The following is a 14,237-nucleotide window of genomic DNA, read 5'->3' as shown; positions in this document are numbered from 1 at the left end:
AGGGAGCACATGAGAAGTCCTCCCGAGGCGGAGGCAGAAGCCTGAGACCTGCCGCGGGAACCAAGCCAGGAGGCCGAGTCTGTGGTCTTGGTCACGTCTGGCTCTGCGGGAGGAGAGTCAGAGTTTCTCCGAGGGTCGAAGCTGCCACAAGACGGATGGAGCAGGCTCAGCGTCCCTGGAGGATGTCACAGGTGCAGATTCGGTGGCACAAGAAGGCATTCAGTCCCAGCGCTGTCCTGACTCCTGTAGCCTCAACACTTGGCCCCCGGGAAAGCTCGTCCACCCTCCGCGGAGAGTCCCTCCGGCTCTGAAGCCTGGGGTTGGGCCCCCTGGGCTCTATTTTCACCGGCCCATCTTTCTGGGACGCTTGTAGCGACGAGCATCTGTGGAGAGACGAACTCTGGCAGCTTCATTGGGCGACACTGGTAATAGGGAAGCCAGGGAGGTCGAGGCCATGGCTGTGGCTGTGCTGGGGAACATTGAAGGGCCAGGGTCACGGTGAGGGAGGGCGGGGTTTAAGGGCATCTTAGACGGTGCACGTGTGCCGCTTCCCACAAACACCAGACACCTGGGGAGCTCGGTGAGCTGTGACGCCACGGGCACCGCAGGCTCCCAGCATCTCAGGCACACACATTTGGCTCCCTCGCAGTTCTCTCTGGGGTCCTCTTCCCTAGACCTTTGCTTGGGGAAAAGGTACAAACAACAGACGCTCCCACCTGGATGAGCCAAACTCGACGGCAAGGACTCTGCGTGCTGGCTGGATCGGGGGCGCGGGTGTTCTGGGCGAGGTCTGCCCTCATCCCCTGAGCAAGGGGGGAGGCTGCCCGCAGGCAGGGGCGCCAAACGCTGCCCTGAATGAGGCCCTTAGGAGGGCAGTTTGCCCTCCCACCCGCAAGCCTGATTCAGTGACCTGGGAGGGGCCGGGGGTGCAGGGATTAGGGGCCTGGGTGCTGAGCCAGGCTGTGTGGCCTTGAACTCTGGCTCTGCCACTTGCTCACTGCATGGTCTTGAGCAAGTTGCATCACCTCCCTGTACCTCAGTTTCCCCTTCTGTTAAAATGAGGGAGAGGGAGAGTTCTTCTGGGAGGCTCAGCAGTTGAGCTTCTGTCGGCCTTTGGCTCAGGTCGTGATCCTGGGGTCCCAGGCTCGGGTTCCCCACAAAGAGCCTGCTTCTCCCTCTGCCTGTGTCTCTGCCTCTCATGAATAAATAAATTAATTAAATTTTTTAAAGAAAGGATTTGTTGCAAGGACTATACGAGTTAGCAGAACTGTACCTGTGGCATACTGAGGCCCCTGTGAAAGTCGACTACACCGAGCACTCGTCGCCTTCCCCGGGTCAGAGACGCCAGGCAACGGTGGCTCACGGTCTTATTAGAAAGTAACTCACTCCTAAACCTCATTTGAAAAATCTAAAAAGGGATCCCTGGGTGGCGCAGCGGTTTGGCACCTGCCTCTGGCCCAGGGCGCGATCCTGGAGACCCGGGATCGAATCCCACGTCGGGCTCCCTGCGTGGAGCCTGCTTCTCCCTCTGCCTGTGTCTCTGCCTCTCTCTCTTTCTCTCTCTGTGTGTGACTATCATAAATAAATAAATAAAAATAAAATAAAATATAAAGAAAAATCTAAAAAAAAAAAAAAAAAGAAAAATCTTAGCTGATGTCGTTGGCTATCCATACCCTCTGGCAGGCGCTGCGTTGAAATGAGAACTAACACAGAGCCCACGCCACTCGGGGTTCCCCTTGCTCGCTCTTGGAGAAACATCTGCTGAGAGCAGCGGAGAGGTCAGGAGGTGAAGGTCAAGGCCAGGAGCGCAGGAAAGAGCACAGGCTCCAGAGTCTCTGCCTCTCCACGCACATCTCGGGGCTGGTGTTTGTGGCCACCCGCTGCCGGGTGGGAGGCTTCGGTTTTCTGGGTCCCCGTTTTCTCACCCACCAAATGGAGATAAGAATGGTCCTGTGCCCTCTGCAGAGCTAGGGTCACAAAAGGCATTCTGCGCAGACGGGCTACGTGAGCCGAGTCCTGGAAGCCCGAAAGCAGGGGAGCGCAGCCCCGGATGCCTGCGAGGCAGGTTGCATGGGAACGGGGGCGAGGGGGGGCTACAGAGGACAGGACAGTGACCCCCACGGACTCCCTGCTGAATAAGGCGACACAGTAGGATTCTGGTGGCTGCTCCTTTTCTGCCCTAGAAGGAGACGTTTCTCTCTCCGAGGCAGAGAAGTAAAGATGCGGAGCCCGCAGAGAGGGGCGCCCTGGAACGCTGGGCCTTTGTCAGACACGTCTACACCTCTGGGCTTGAGACATGGAAACACCATTAATCTCAGGGTTTTAAAGTCCTTCTCGGGATGACATCAGGAATCGAAGACTGGAAGCTGAGGTTTGGGGCAGAGTGGAGAGCTCACCCCCATTTAGAGGTGCGTGCAAGCCAGCGTGTCTCACACCCACACACGGCCCCTAATCTCTGAGATTTCCCCTTAGCCCTCCTGGAAACAAAACCACCGGGGAGAGCGTGTCCGATCGATCGATCACACAATTCCGGGCAGAGGGGAAACTAGTAAAGCAAAGGCCGACACACACCCTCGCTTGCACCAACGAACGTATCAGGGCCCATTTCCACTCCCAGGGAGAAACCACCAGCTTTGAAGAGCAGTTCCTGCAAAGTGTCTTGAGTGCTTGGGGTATTTATAGACGTTTCAGAGCATGAAAAACTCTTCAGGAGAAGGAAGGCGCCCCCGCTCCTGCTTGACCAGCCCTGACGCCGTGTCCCCACCCCGCCATTAAGACATCCTTGGAAGCTTCAAGAAAACAAAAGGGTTTGCGGTTTGGGGGTTTCGTTTTTTTAAATGATGTGTTACTTTTAATGCACAGGGACAAATCGGTTTCAAAAGAAGCTCTAAGGTTGACTTTATTTCACCGTGGAAAATCCGTGCTCAGGGATCGGAATCATCTTATATAAAACAATCGAAATAAATAAATAAATAAATACGAATAAATAAGATCTGCTTCCAAGGGGCTCAGGGGGCTGCTGAAGAATCCGATGCAGATGTCTGCAGCCGGGACTTCCTCTTAATACTTTCTCAGCACTGTGGGAGGAGAGAGAGGGGGATGATGGCGTCAGGTGGGAGACTGAGGCAGGATCTGAGCTTCCCAACCCCAGGGGCCATCCCTGCCACCAACCCCCACCCTCAGCCAATCTGGATGTTTGAGGTTTGGAATAATCCATCTCTCTAGACCTCAGTCTCCTCCTCTGTTAACTGGGAATCATCACTGCCCTGGTGACCCTGACCTCTGCCTTCGTGGCTACAGACAGACAGAGAGAGCTACGAGGACGATGTTTAGGACTCTTTCTGCTCCAAGGAGACGCTTCCAGACAATGACTGGATTCCATCCTAAGATGATTCTGCCCCTTTGGGTGCGGGAGGCAGGAGGGGGCTAGGAGGTGGGTAGGGACCCTGGACAACGATGTCCACACGTAGTATTTCCAGAAACGTACACCTTGGCCCTTAGGACTGTCAGCAAGAAGGAGCGATGTCCAGATGTCCTTTCCTCAGAGTGTGATCCCCTGAGACAACAAACCCAGAAGGGGTTCCAAGGGTCGAACCCAGGGGCCTGGGGAGGGGGAGCCAAGGCGGCAGGGAGGCAGCTTACCATTGCAGCCCAGGCCACTGAGGGAGCCAATCCGGTCCAGCCTCCGGCCAAAGCACCCTGACTTGTGCATCATCTTGGGGCTGCGTAGTCTTCTCAAGGCCTGGAGGACATTGTCACGGGGTGCAAGGACCCCCACGGGGCGTTCCTCCCCGGCCTCCGGGGCTTCTGTGGGGCTGTGGCTCCGGTGCAGGGGTTCCAGGGCCAACTGCTCTGCCTGCAGCTCTGAAACTGTGTCCTTCAGACGGCCCAGCAGCTCCTGCAATGGACGGCCTGAGCCTCAGGAACCCACGCCGGGGCGGAACCACCCTTGCACCCAAGTGAAGCCGCCACCTTGGGTATGGAGTCCTGGCACCCAATCTCGTCACTTTCTGATTCCCTTATCACTAATTCCCAAGGGAGACTGAGGACTTGGGACAGTGGCTAAGCCCCCGTGACCTGCTGCCACCCGCCGCGGCCTTCAGGCAGGCTGAGCGCTCACCTGCACAGCCCACAGTCCTGAGGCTTCCGAGGCGGCTTCCGAGGAGGCTTCCGAGGCTTCCGAGGCGGGGCCGCGGCCACCCAGCGGGTGGGGGCGGCCTCCGAGTGGCGACAGGTGCAAGAACAGGAGGAGCAGGAGGGCCCGGGGCAGCGCTGCGCAGGGCTCCATGTCTCTAGAGAGAAGTGGGGAAAGAGACGTCCGGCTGCTGAGCTGCTGCGCTGCGACTGGGGTGGGGTGTCACCGCTTCGGGGCAGCGGGTGCTCTCCTGGATCCCGCGGCAACGGGGGCTTTTTATCCCTTATCCCGCGCCTGGGGTTATCTCTGATTTATCGGCCGCATTCCGGCCGGCTGAGCTCAGGGCGGGGGAATGCGCCCCTCCGCGCCTGCGACCATGCCGCCGGGTGGAGGCTGGAGAGCAGGCCTTGTATAGAAATGGGCCTGGCCCCCGGGGGTGGGGCCGGAGGGGGACACCAACAGGTCCTCGGCCTCCTCGGCTCCCTCCTTCCCTGCCTTTCCTCCGCCCCCAAGCATCCCTGGAGCGCGGAGAGACAGCTCCAGGAGTGCGGGGCGCCGGGTGACTCAGAGCAGAGGAGCCCCAGCCCGCAGCCCACCCGCGGCGCGCCCCCCTCCGCGTCCCCCCCTCGCCTCCTCTGCGCTGCACTCCGGGGCCCGGCCGCTGTCCGTGGTGCTGAGCCATCTGAGCAAACTCAACCCAAAAGGTCTTGGCTCTTCTCCCCTCAGGCCTAGCTCCCCACTCAGGTCCAGCCAGGAAGACAAGCATGGAGTAGGGACGAGACCCTGAGACACCCCCCCCGCACCCACCGCCTGCACAAGGATGCTCATTTTCCAATGTCATCTGATTAAAAGCCTGAGCATGACAAGGAACTTCTGGAATGCTGACCCTGCTTCCATCCCTTAAACGGTAGGGCTTGATTTGGCTGGAATTTTGAGAGGCAAAGCCCAGAGATGAAGTCACCCAGGAATGCCGTCTATCAAACCTCCTCCAGGTGCCAACGCCTCCTCTCCCCGCCCCCCCACCAAGCCAACATAGGACAGGAAAAAGGGCAAAGATGACCGGAAGATGGTTATCTATTTGGCAGGACACTAGAAGTGTGGGGAGCACCCCTCCCCAGTGCCTCCTTCATCTGACCATCCATGACCTAATTCCCGTTAGCAGATGGTCCCGACCTCCTGTCTGTGATCACAAATGAGGCTGCAAAGAAAAATGGCCCTGGGAAGAGACACAGCAGATTAAATCTCCCCTAAAGCACGCATGACTGATGTCACCACCCCTTCCAGATGCCTTGTGTTGACAAGCAGCAGGATGAGAGAGTGAGATATGGGTGACGGAGAAAAGGCAGCAAGAGGCAGAAGCTATGGCCTCGAAGCAAATCTTTCCTTAGAAAAATAGCATCTGCCAAATATGTGAGAAGAAATACTGTTACCGGTTTTCATTTTTCAAATGAGGAAACTGATTCTCAGAGGAATTAATCTGCGCTCTCAGTTGACAAGTGGTAAAGCTTGGGTTGCAACCCAGGCAGTCTGACTCCAGACCTGATGCTCTTAATCACTGCCAGGGTGATTGCAAGACAGAATTAGATTAATCCACTGTCGTCTCTGAAGGTACAGAAAGCTGTGGCATGAGGGATGCGTAAGTTGGTGGCTGTGTGTGCAAGGAGAAGGATGTAAAGCGTGGCCAGGATGACCATTTTGCAGATGAGGATGGAGGAGGGTAAGGGCTCTGTAGAGGGGCCACGCCAGTCCTGCGAGGATTCCGGAGGCTGCAGAGTCGTGTGTGTGTGTGTGTGAGTGTGCGCGGGCGGGCGTGTTCCCACCACCTCCACAAAGGCCTGGGCTCATATTGTCTCTATAGCTGGCAGCAGCGGCATCATCAGAGCTCCCGGACCATAAACGCCTGAAGTTAATCTACTTTGGCCTTTGCGGTCATGGGAGCTGATAAATCTCCCCCTCCCTTTTCCACCCAGACCAACTTAAGTTAGATTTCTGTCACTTCCATCCCGAAGCTACTTAACTGACCCAGTCCCCAAAAGAAACTGCGCACTTTTTTCTTAGAAGTATTTCTTGAGGGGCACCTGGGTGGCTCAGATGGTTGAGCGTCTGCCTTTGGCTCGGGTCGTGATCTCCAGGTCCTGAGATCAAGTCCCACGTCGGGCTCCCAGCTCAGCGGGGAGTCTGCTTCTTCTTCTGCCTTTCTTTCTTTTCTTTTTTTTTTTTTTTAAAGATTTTATCTATGTATTCATGAGAGACACAGAGAGAGAGAGAGGCAGAGACACAGGCAGAGGGAGAAGCAGGCTCCATGCAGGGAGCCCGACGTGGGACTCGATCCCAGGACCCCAGGATCACGCCCTGGGTTGAAGGCTGAGCCCCCCGGGCTGCCCCCTTCTGCCTTTCCCATTGGTTGTGCTCTCTGCATCTCTCAAATGAATAAATTAAAAAATATTTTAAAAACTTTTTAGAGATGTTTCTTGAGGACAAGACATTGCAGCCATTAGTAAAAGCCCAAGGTCTGGGGCCTGTGCAGACAGCTGCCTAATTTTTTTTTTTTTTTTCCGGTTTACTGCAGCACTTTATTTCCCTCCCACAGTGATGCATTGCCGGGGCCTAATGTTCTCGCATGACAGTAAAAAACCAAAATTTGTCATCTCTTAAAGAATTGAGAGTCGCATACGAAAACCTCACATAAATTAAAAGGAGGAATAAATTTACAGGTGTTAATGCAAACCATTTCTCAACTCAAGGCAAGTAACAACCCACTGTATTCTGACAGGAAAGCATCAGTTAAGAACGGAAAACAGAGAAAGGCGATCCTGGCTGGTTCGGTCGGTAGAGCATGTGCCTCTTGATCTCAGAGTTGTGAGTTCGAGCCCCACATTGAGTGTAGAGATTACTTTAAAAATAAAATCTTATTTTAAAAAAGAAAGAAAGAGCCTGGGGGGCTCAGGGGTGGAGCGTCTGCCTTCAGCTCAGGGCGTGACCCCGGGGTCCTGGGATCGAGTCCCATGTCGGGCTCCCCACGGAGAGCCTGCTCCTCCCTCTGCCTGTGTCTCTGCCTCTCTCTCTGTGTCTCTCATGAATAAATAATTTTTAAAAAATAAATAAAAAGAAAAAAAAATAAAAAATAAATAAAAAGAAGGAAGGAAGGAAAAGAAGGAAGGAAGGAAGGAAGGAAGGAAGGAAGGAAGGAAGGAAGGAAGGAAGGAAGGAAGGAAGGGGGTCCTTGAGGCTCAGACTTTCCCAACCCTGTCAGATGAGCAAGACAGAGATGACAAGGGGGTACATGATGGTCCCAGCAGACCACACCGTGACAGTGTAGAGGTCCTTCTGGATGTCAGCGTCACACCTCATGGTGGAGTTGAAGGTGGCCTCGAGGATCCCACAGACTCCATACCCAGGCGCCAGAAGTGCAAGAATGCTTGGGGCCATGGAGCTGCTCATGGCCAGTGGTGATCACCACCTGACGAGCGGCTCGTAGCTCTTCTCCAGGGAGGGGGACAGCGCCGTGGCGGTCATCTCCTGCTCCAAGTCCAAGGCACCCTAGCCCAGCTTCTCCGTGATGATGTCACACAGGATTTCCGCTCCCCCGGGGTGCTGGAGCTGCAGCCAGGCTCCCTGAACATCTTGCGGCGGTCCTTCAGGGTCAGCCAGCCGGGTCTGGATGCCAGCTGGCGTGGCCGGGGGTAGCCCTCACTGATGGGCACCGTGTGAGTGACCCTGTCGCTAGAGTCGACAACAGTTTCCTGGTGGAGACCTACAGGGCCAGCACGGCAAAGTGTTGACGGTCTCCAACAAACATGAGCCCGACGAAGGGACCAGGCGGCGCCAAGGCCCCACAGTGAATCCGGCGTGTCGGAGCGCGGCAAAGAGGCCACCCCTGGGAGTGGGGGCAGCGGTGGGAAATGGGCTCGGACACGCAGTGAGGGCTCCACAGAGCACAGCCTTCTCCTTAGGACTTTGGCTAACGTTACCTCGCGCACAGCGGAGGCCACCGGCGTGTCTAAGGTCAAAGAGGCTCGTGCTCCGCTGACACCAGGTACCTCTGCTGCCTCTGCACCAACCTTCAAGCTGCCAAACTTGAATAATTCCCACCTTTCCCCTGTGTTACCCCAATAGGGGAAGGGGGTGAATAGCTACTTCGTGCTTTGCTTCTCCCCCCGCCCTGACACCTAGCGTTCTCTTTTCTGCTTTTTCAGATTTTCGTTGCTTAATTAACAGATTTACATATTAAATTCCCTCTGTTGAAATAACTGGTGTGGTTCTTGTCTCTAACGGACCCTCACCGGTACACCCGGCAGCGAGTCTTCCCTGGGAACGAGGCCTGGTCTCCAGCCTCAAGGGCGAGCTGTACGGTGGTAGGAAGGGAAGTCCCATCCCTCGGGGTCCTGGGATGTCGCCTACACCATAACAAATTACCACACGCTCAGCGGCTTAAAACGGCAGAAATTCTCTCACTCTTCCGGCGGCCGCAAGTCCAGAACCAAAGTTGTTGGCTAGGCCTCCATCCCTCGGAAGACTCCAGGGGAGGATCCTCCCAGGCCTCTTCCAGCTCCTGGTGGCTCCGGGTGCACCATTCCAGGTCATCGAGGCTCCTCTGCGTCTGTGTCTCAAATCCCCTTCTCCTTTTCTTTCATAAGGACAAGGACATAGGACATAGGGCCTGTCATTGGACATAGGGCCTGCTTCTTATCCAGGATGACTTCATCTCAAGACCTTTAATTTCTCTCTCGTTTTTTAAGATTTTATTTATTTGACAGACTGAGAGAGAGAGACAGCAAGGGAGAAAGAGAGAGCACAGGCTGGGGTAATGGGTGGAGAGGGAGAAGCAGGCTCCTCACTGAGAAAGAAGCCCAATGCTGGGCTCAATCCCAGGACCCTGGGATCATGACCTGAGCCAAAGGCAGATGCTTAACCAGCTGAGCCACTCAGCCCGCCCCCCCCTTAAAAAAAATCTGTAATTTCATTACATCTCCGAAGACCTTCCTTCCAAGGAGGGTTACATTCACAGGTGCCGGGGTGAGGACGTGGACATACCTTTTTGGAGGCCATCACTCACCATAATGCAACCCCCCACCCCGCTGCCAAATGCTGGTCTCACTGTACCAAGCTCTCTGCTCACCTTCACCCAAACCTCCTAGCCTGCCTCACAAGTGCCCTCACAGGGCGCTGCACCTCGTTTCCACTTCTCTGGGCACAAGCTTTATAGCTGAGCTCCCCCGAGCCAACAGACCAACAGTCCTTGAGACCTAGGCCCTTCACAGTGTGTCTGCTGTCTCTGTCTGGGAAGCTCTGCTCAGCTTGGTGTCACGTTTGCTTGATGCTGGGACACCGGCATCGACCTTGCCAACCACACACCACCCCGCTCCGCCATCGTGAATGGCTTGAAGTGGAGGATGCACAGAGGCCCAGGTCATCAATGGCCATCCCAGAAGACCCTTCCCCAGTGCATCTGGTATATGGACTTCCACTGAGTCTCCCGACCCCGTAGCATAACTATCCAGCGGCTGTCAGTTTTCCCTGCTGGGGTGGAAGCTGCGCAGGGCATGAGTCAGGCTTGCCCAGTTTGTACCTGGGATGGCTGGCGCAGGGCCAGACGCACGGAAGCGGCCTCCTTAGACACGTGTTGACTGAGTAATAGGTGAATGTGTTTACCTTCCTTTTTGCATTTACATCACTTAATGCATATACACATGTATTTTTGAAACATTTCTATTGAGATACAATTCATCCATTTAAAGTGTATGATTTGGGGCCCCTGGATGGCTCAGCTGGTTAAGCATCTGCTTTCCACTGAGGTCATGACCCCAGGTCATGGGATCGAGCCCCACGTCAGGCCCCCTGCTCAGCGGGACGTCTGCTTCCCCATCTCCCTCTGCTCATTCTCTCTCTCTTTCCCAAATAAATACATAAAATCTTTATAAAAAATAAAGTGTACACTTCAGCGGCTTTTATTATAGTCACAGATACATGCACCCATCATCACAGACAATTTTAGAACATTTGCATCACCTCAAAGAAACCCAAGTCCCTGTTGCTATAATCCGTCACCCCTCATCACCAGCCCTAAGCAACCACTTTTCTTTCCATCTCCATAGATTTGCCTATTCTGGATATTTCATATAAATCGGGGTCATAGATTTGTAACCTTCTGTGTTTGGCTTCTTTCACTTAGCATAATGTTTGCAAGGTCCATCCACGTTGCAGCATGGCTGAGAACTTCATTCCTTCTACAGCCAAATAATATCCCGCTGCGTGGACAAACCACATTTTGTTTAACCATTCATCCACCTTTTAAGTTACTCTCACCTTTAGGCTGTTACGAATAACACCAGAATGAACACTCAGGCGGTCTCTGCGAGGACACGCGCTTTCATCTCTCTCGGGCGTGTACACCTCGGAGTGGAATGGACGGGTCATATAGCAACTGTACGTTCAATCATTTGAGGAATTTGTATATGTATAATTATATACAATATTTATATATAAGTTTTAATATAGTTATCAGTGTTGCTAAAGAGCTATCATTTATCTTTTTATTTTTATTTATTTTTTTATCATTTATCTTTTTAAGTGGTCATTTTATAATCCACTGAATTTGATATTCTTAATATAATTATTTTTTTTTATTTTTTTTATATAATTATTTTTTAATTTGATAGATAACACCTAGAATTTTTTGTTGTTGTCAATTATCTTTAAAGATTTTATTTACTTATTCATGAGAGACATAGAGACAGAAAGAGGGGCAGAGACACAGGCAGAGGGAGAAGCAGGCTCCATGCAGGGAGCCCGATGTGGGACTCGATCCCGGGACTCCAGGATCACGCCCTGGGCTGAAGGCGACGCTAAACCGCTGGGCCACCCGGGCTGCCCTGTTGCTGTTAGTTTAAGTAATACTGCTACAGGGACACCTGGCTGGCTCAGTCGGAAGAACAGGAGTGATCTCAGAGTCATGAGTTTGAGCCCCACGTTGGGTATAGAGATTACTAAAAGCATAAATAAACTTTAAAAAAATAACGCTGCTATAAAAATCTTTATATATATGGGATCCCTGGGTGGCGCAGCGGTTTGGCGCCTGCCTTTGGCCCAGGGCGCGATCCTGGAGACCCGGGATCGAATCCCACATCAGGCTCCTGGTGCATGGAGCCTGCTTCTCCCTCTGCCTGTGTCTCTGCCTCTCTCTCTCTCTCTCTCTCTCTCTCTCTCTCTCTCTGTGTGTGTGTGTGTGACTATCATAAATAAATAAAAATTTTAAAAAAAATTTTTTTTAAAAATAAATAAAATAAAAAATAAAAATCTTTATATGTGTAGGCTTTTTGTCCTTTTAGGTGTGGGTTCCTCAATGTCCACCCCATCAGTGTCGGGGCCAGATCACTCCTCGTTGGGGTGAGGGGAACTGTCCTGCGTACAGGATCCTTAGCAGCCTCCGGTCTCCCGACATGCAGTAGCGTCCTTCTCACCCAAACTGCGAAGCCCAAAGACGTCTCCAGATGTTGTCAAGTGTCCTCGGATCGGGTCGAAATCGCCCTTGGTCGAGAACCACTTCTCGAGATAGTTTGCTCAGGATACGTGCCCAAGAAAGACCGGCTGAATTGAAGGCATGAGCGTGTTCAGGGGTCTCGATGCTGAGTCATTGGCCTCCCCAAGAGGACTACAGCAGCTGACAGTCTTTGTCACGGGCGTCAGGAGAATGAGCCAGGGACCGTCGTGGCCTCAGGGACCTGACACACAGGGACAGCATGGCTCCCCGCTGCCGCTCGCACACCCGCAGGGGGCGCTGCTCACACCACAGCCCCTGGAAAGGGCTGGACAGTGCGCATCTCCCTCTAGCTCGGGGGGTCACCTGGGGGACCAGCACACTGGCTTAGACCCTGTAGGCTCTGGAAGTGGAGAGGGGAGGGGGCGAGAGAGCAGAAAACAGAGGGAGGGCACAGGAGAGATGCAGGGAGCCGGCCAGGCCCGAGGTCACGCTCATGAATGGCTCGGAGTGGGGGGTACGGAGGGGGGGTACCCGGAGGCCGAGATCATGAATGGCCGTCCCGGAACATCCTCGTGGGGGATATTAATAGAGCTGTCGGAGGAGAGGACACTCTGTGCTTGGGGACGGTCAGGCGGGAGGGAGCAGGGCCGGCCGGTGTGCGGGAGGTGGCTCTGGGACACTGCGGCCCCCGTGGGGAGTGGGGGAGGCGCTGGCGCGGCGCCAATGGGTCGGTCCAGCTGGCTTTTGTCCCCTGACGTTACTCCCGGTGAAGGGGCCTGTTCCTGGCGGGCTCAGAGCCCCGGGCCCTCCGAAGCCAGTCGCATCCTCCGGCACACATCTGGGGACCTGTCCCCATGGTTGGAGCCGTGTTCCCTCATTAAAAAGAGAATGATAAGAGGGACAGGAGAATCAGACAGGGACATCGTACTGGGACAGTGTCCCCCCAGAATTCATGTCCACCCAGCACCTCAGAATACGACTTTATTTGGAAATAGGATCTTTGCCGATGTAATTAGTTCAGACGAGAACACACTGCAGTAGGGTGAGCCCTAAATCCAACATGACTGGTCTCCTTAGAAGACAAGAAGAGTCACAGATAGGGACACCCAGGGGCACAGAGCTGGGAGCAGTGCGTCCTCAAGCCAAGGAGTTCCAGCGGCCACGAGCAGCCGCAAGGGGCAAGGAGAGGTCGCTGGAGCCTGCAGAGAGAGCAGGGCCCTGCCACCACCTCGCTCTCGGGCTTCCGCTTCCGGAGCCAGGAGAGAATCCGTTTTCGCTGTGTTAAGCCGCACAGTTTGCGGTGCTGTGTTGGGGCAGCCACAGGCCCCTTGCATTTGCGAGGGCTCTTTGGTCTGGGCTCCCGTGTCCTTCGGTTTATGCTCAGGTCCCTGGAGGACTTAGCCTTTAGTGGGGCGCGAGGTCTCCCCCGCGGCACACTCTTCCTACAAAGGGACTTGAACTCTCCCTCCCATCGAACCGGAGCCCAGGCTCCCCCCTCTGGAATCTGGGCAGGCTTGTGATTATGCAGGAGGGACCCAGCGCTCTCAGGCTGGGCCATGGTGGTGAAGCAGCTTCCGCTTTGCTGTCCAGAATCCTGGGGCTGGAGGCCTGAGCCGTGAGGAGGCCCAACGTGGCCCCACCTGGAGGAGCCCGAAGCCACATGAAGAGACAGAAATGACTGCCCAGCCCCACCCGCTCCAGCCCCAGCCACCATCTGTCTGCAGTGGCATCAAAGACCCTGAACCAAGGGACGCCTGGGTGGCTCAGCAGTTGAGCATCTGCCTTCGGCCCAAGGCGTGACCCCGGGTCCTGGGATCGAGTCCCGAATCAGGCTCCCTACAGGGAGCCTGCTTCTCCCTCTGCCTGTGTCTCTGCCTCTCTCCCTGTGTCTCTCAGGAATAAATAAATAATATCTTAAAAAAAAAAAAAAAAGAAAAGAGGGCAGCCCCGGTGGCTCAGCAGTTTAGCACCCCCTTCAGCTTGGGGTGTGATCCTGGGGATCCGGGATCGAGTACGGCATCGGGCTCCCTGCTTGGAGCCTACTTCTCCCTCTGCCTGTATCTCTGCCTCTCTCTCTCTCTCTCTCTCTCTGTCATGAATAAATAAATAAAATCTTAAAAAAAAAAAAAAGACCCTGAACCGAAACCCCATGAGCCTTTCCCAAACTCTTGACCCACAGAAACCATGAGAGAGCAAAATGACTGTTGTCCCTTCAAGCTGCTAAATGTTGGGGCGATTTGTCACGCAGCGGCTGACGACCGAATGTTAGCTGAATCCCTGGGGCAAGCGACTTTAGCCTCCCCTTGCCTCGTCTGTAGTAACAGCACCTACCTCTCGAGATGGTTGAAAGATTAAATGGAATAAGATGTGTAAGACGTTTGTCTCAGGACCTGCGCAAAATAGACACGCAATTCAAGAGCAATCAGGCCCGTTATTTTTAGAATTACTGTATATGACTATGTAACACGTGGTTATTATATGTAATTTCCACCGAGAAATCTGTCGAGCCCATGTTGGCGAACAGGAAATCGGATCCTCCAGCCCCAGTCGGGCCTTCAGATTGCAGCCTCTGTGGACAGCCTGACAGTAATCATGCGAGGGGCCTCAGCCACCCCAGATTCC

At 54.2% G+C, this 14,237-nt stretch overlaps 1 protein-coding gene across 1 annotated transcript; it reads right to left on the bottom strand.

Annotated features, from left to right (window-relative positions):
• Nucleotides 1-2,915: 2,915 nt before the first annotated feature.
• On the bottom strand, nucleotides 2,916-4,371 carry NPPB (natriuretic peptide B). Its single transcript, XM_041765055.1, has 3 exons — nucleotides 4,121-4,371; nucleotides 3,643-3,898; nucleotides 2,916-3,077 (listed from the first exon to the last, which is right to left on the bottom strand). The coding sequence occupies exons 1-3, from the start codon at nucleotides 4,286-4,288 to the stop codon at nucleotides 3,061-3,063; spliced, it is 441 nt and encodes a 146-aa protein (XP_041620989.1). The 5' UTR covers nucleotides 4,289-4,371; the 3' UTR covers nucleotides 2,916-3,060.
• Between the last annotated feature and the right edge of the window lie 9,866 nt (nucleotides 4,372-14,237).

Source organism: Vulpes lagopus, chromosome 8 (genome assembly GCF_018345385.1).
Source record: "Vulpes lagopus strain Blue_001 chromosome 8, ASM1834538v1, whole genome shotgun sequence".
Taxonomy (NCBI): Eukaryota; Metazoa; Chordata; class Mammalia; order Carnivora; family Canidae; genus Vulpes; species Vulpes lagopus.
This window is presented reverse-complemented; position numbering and strand designations above follow the sequence as displayed.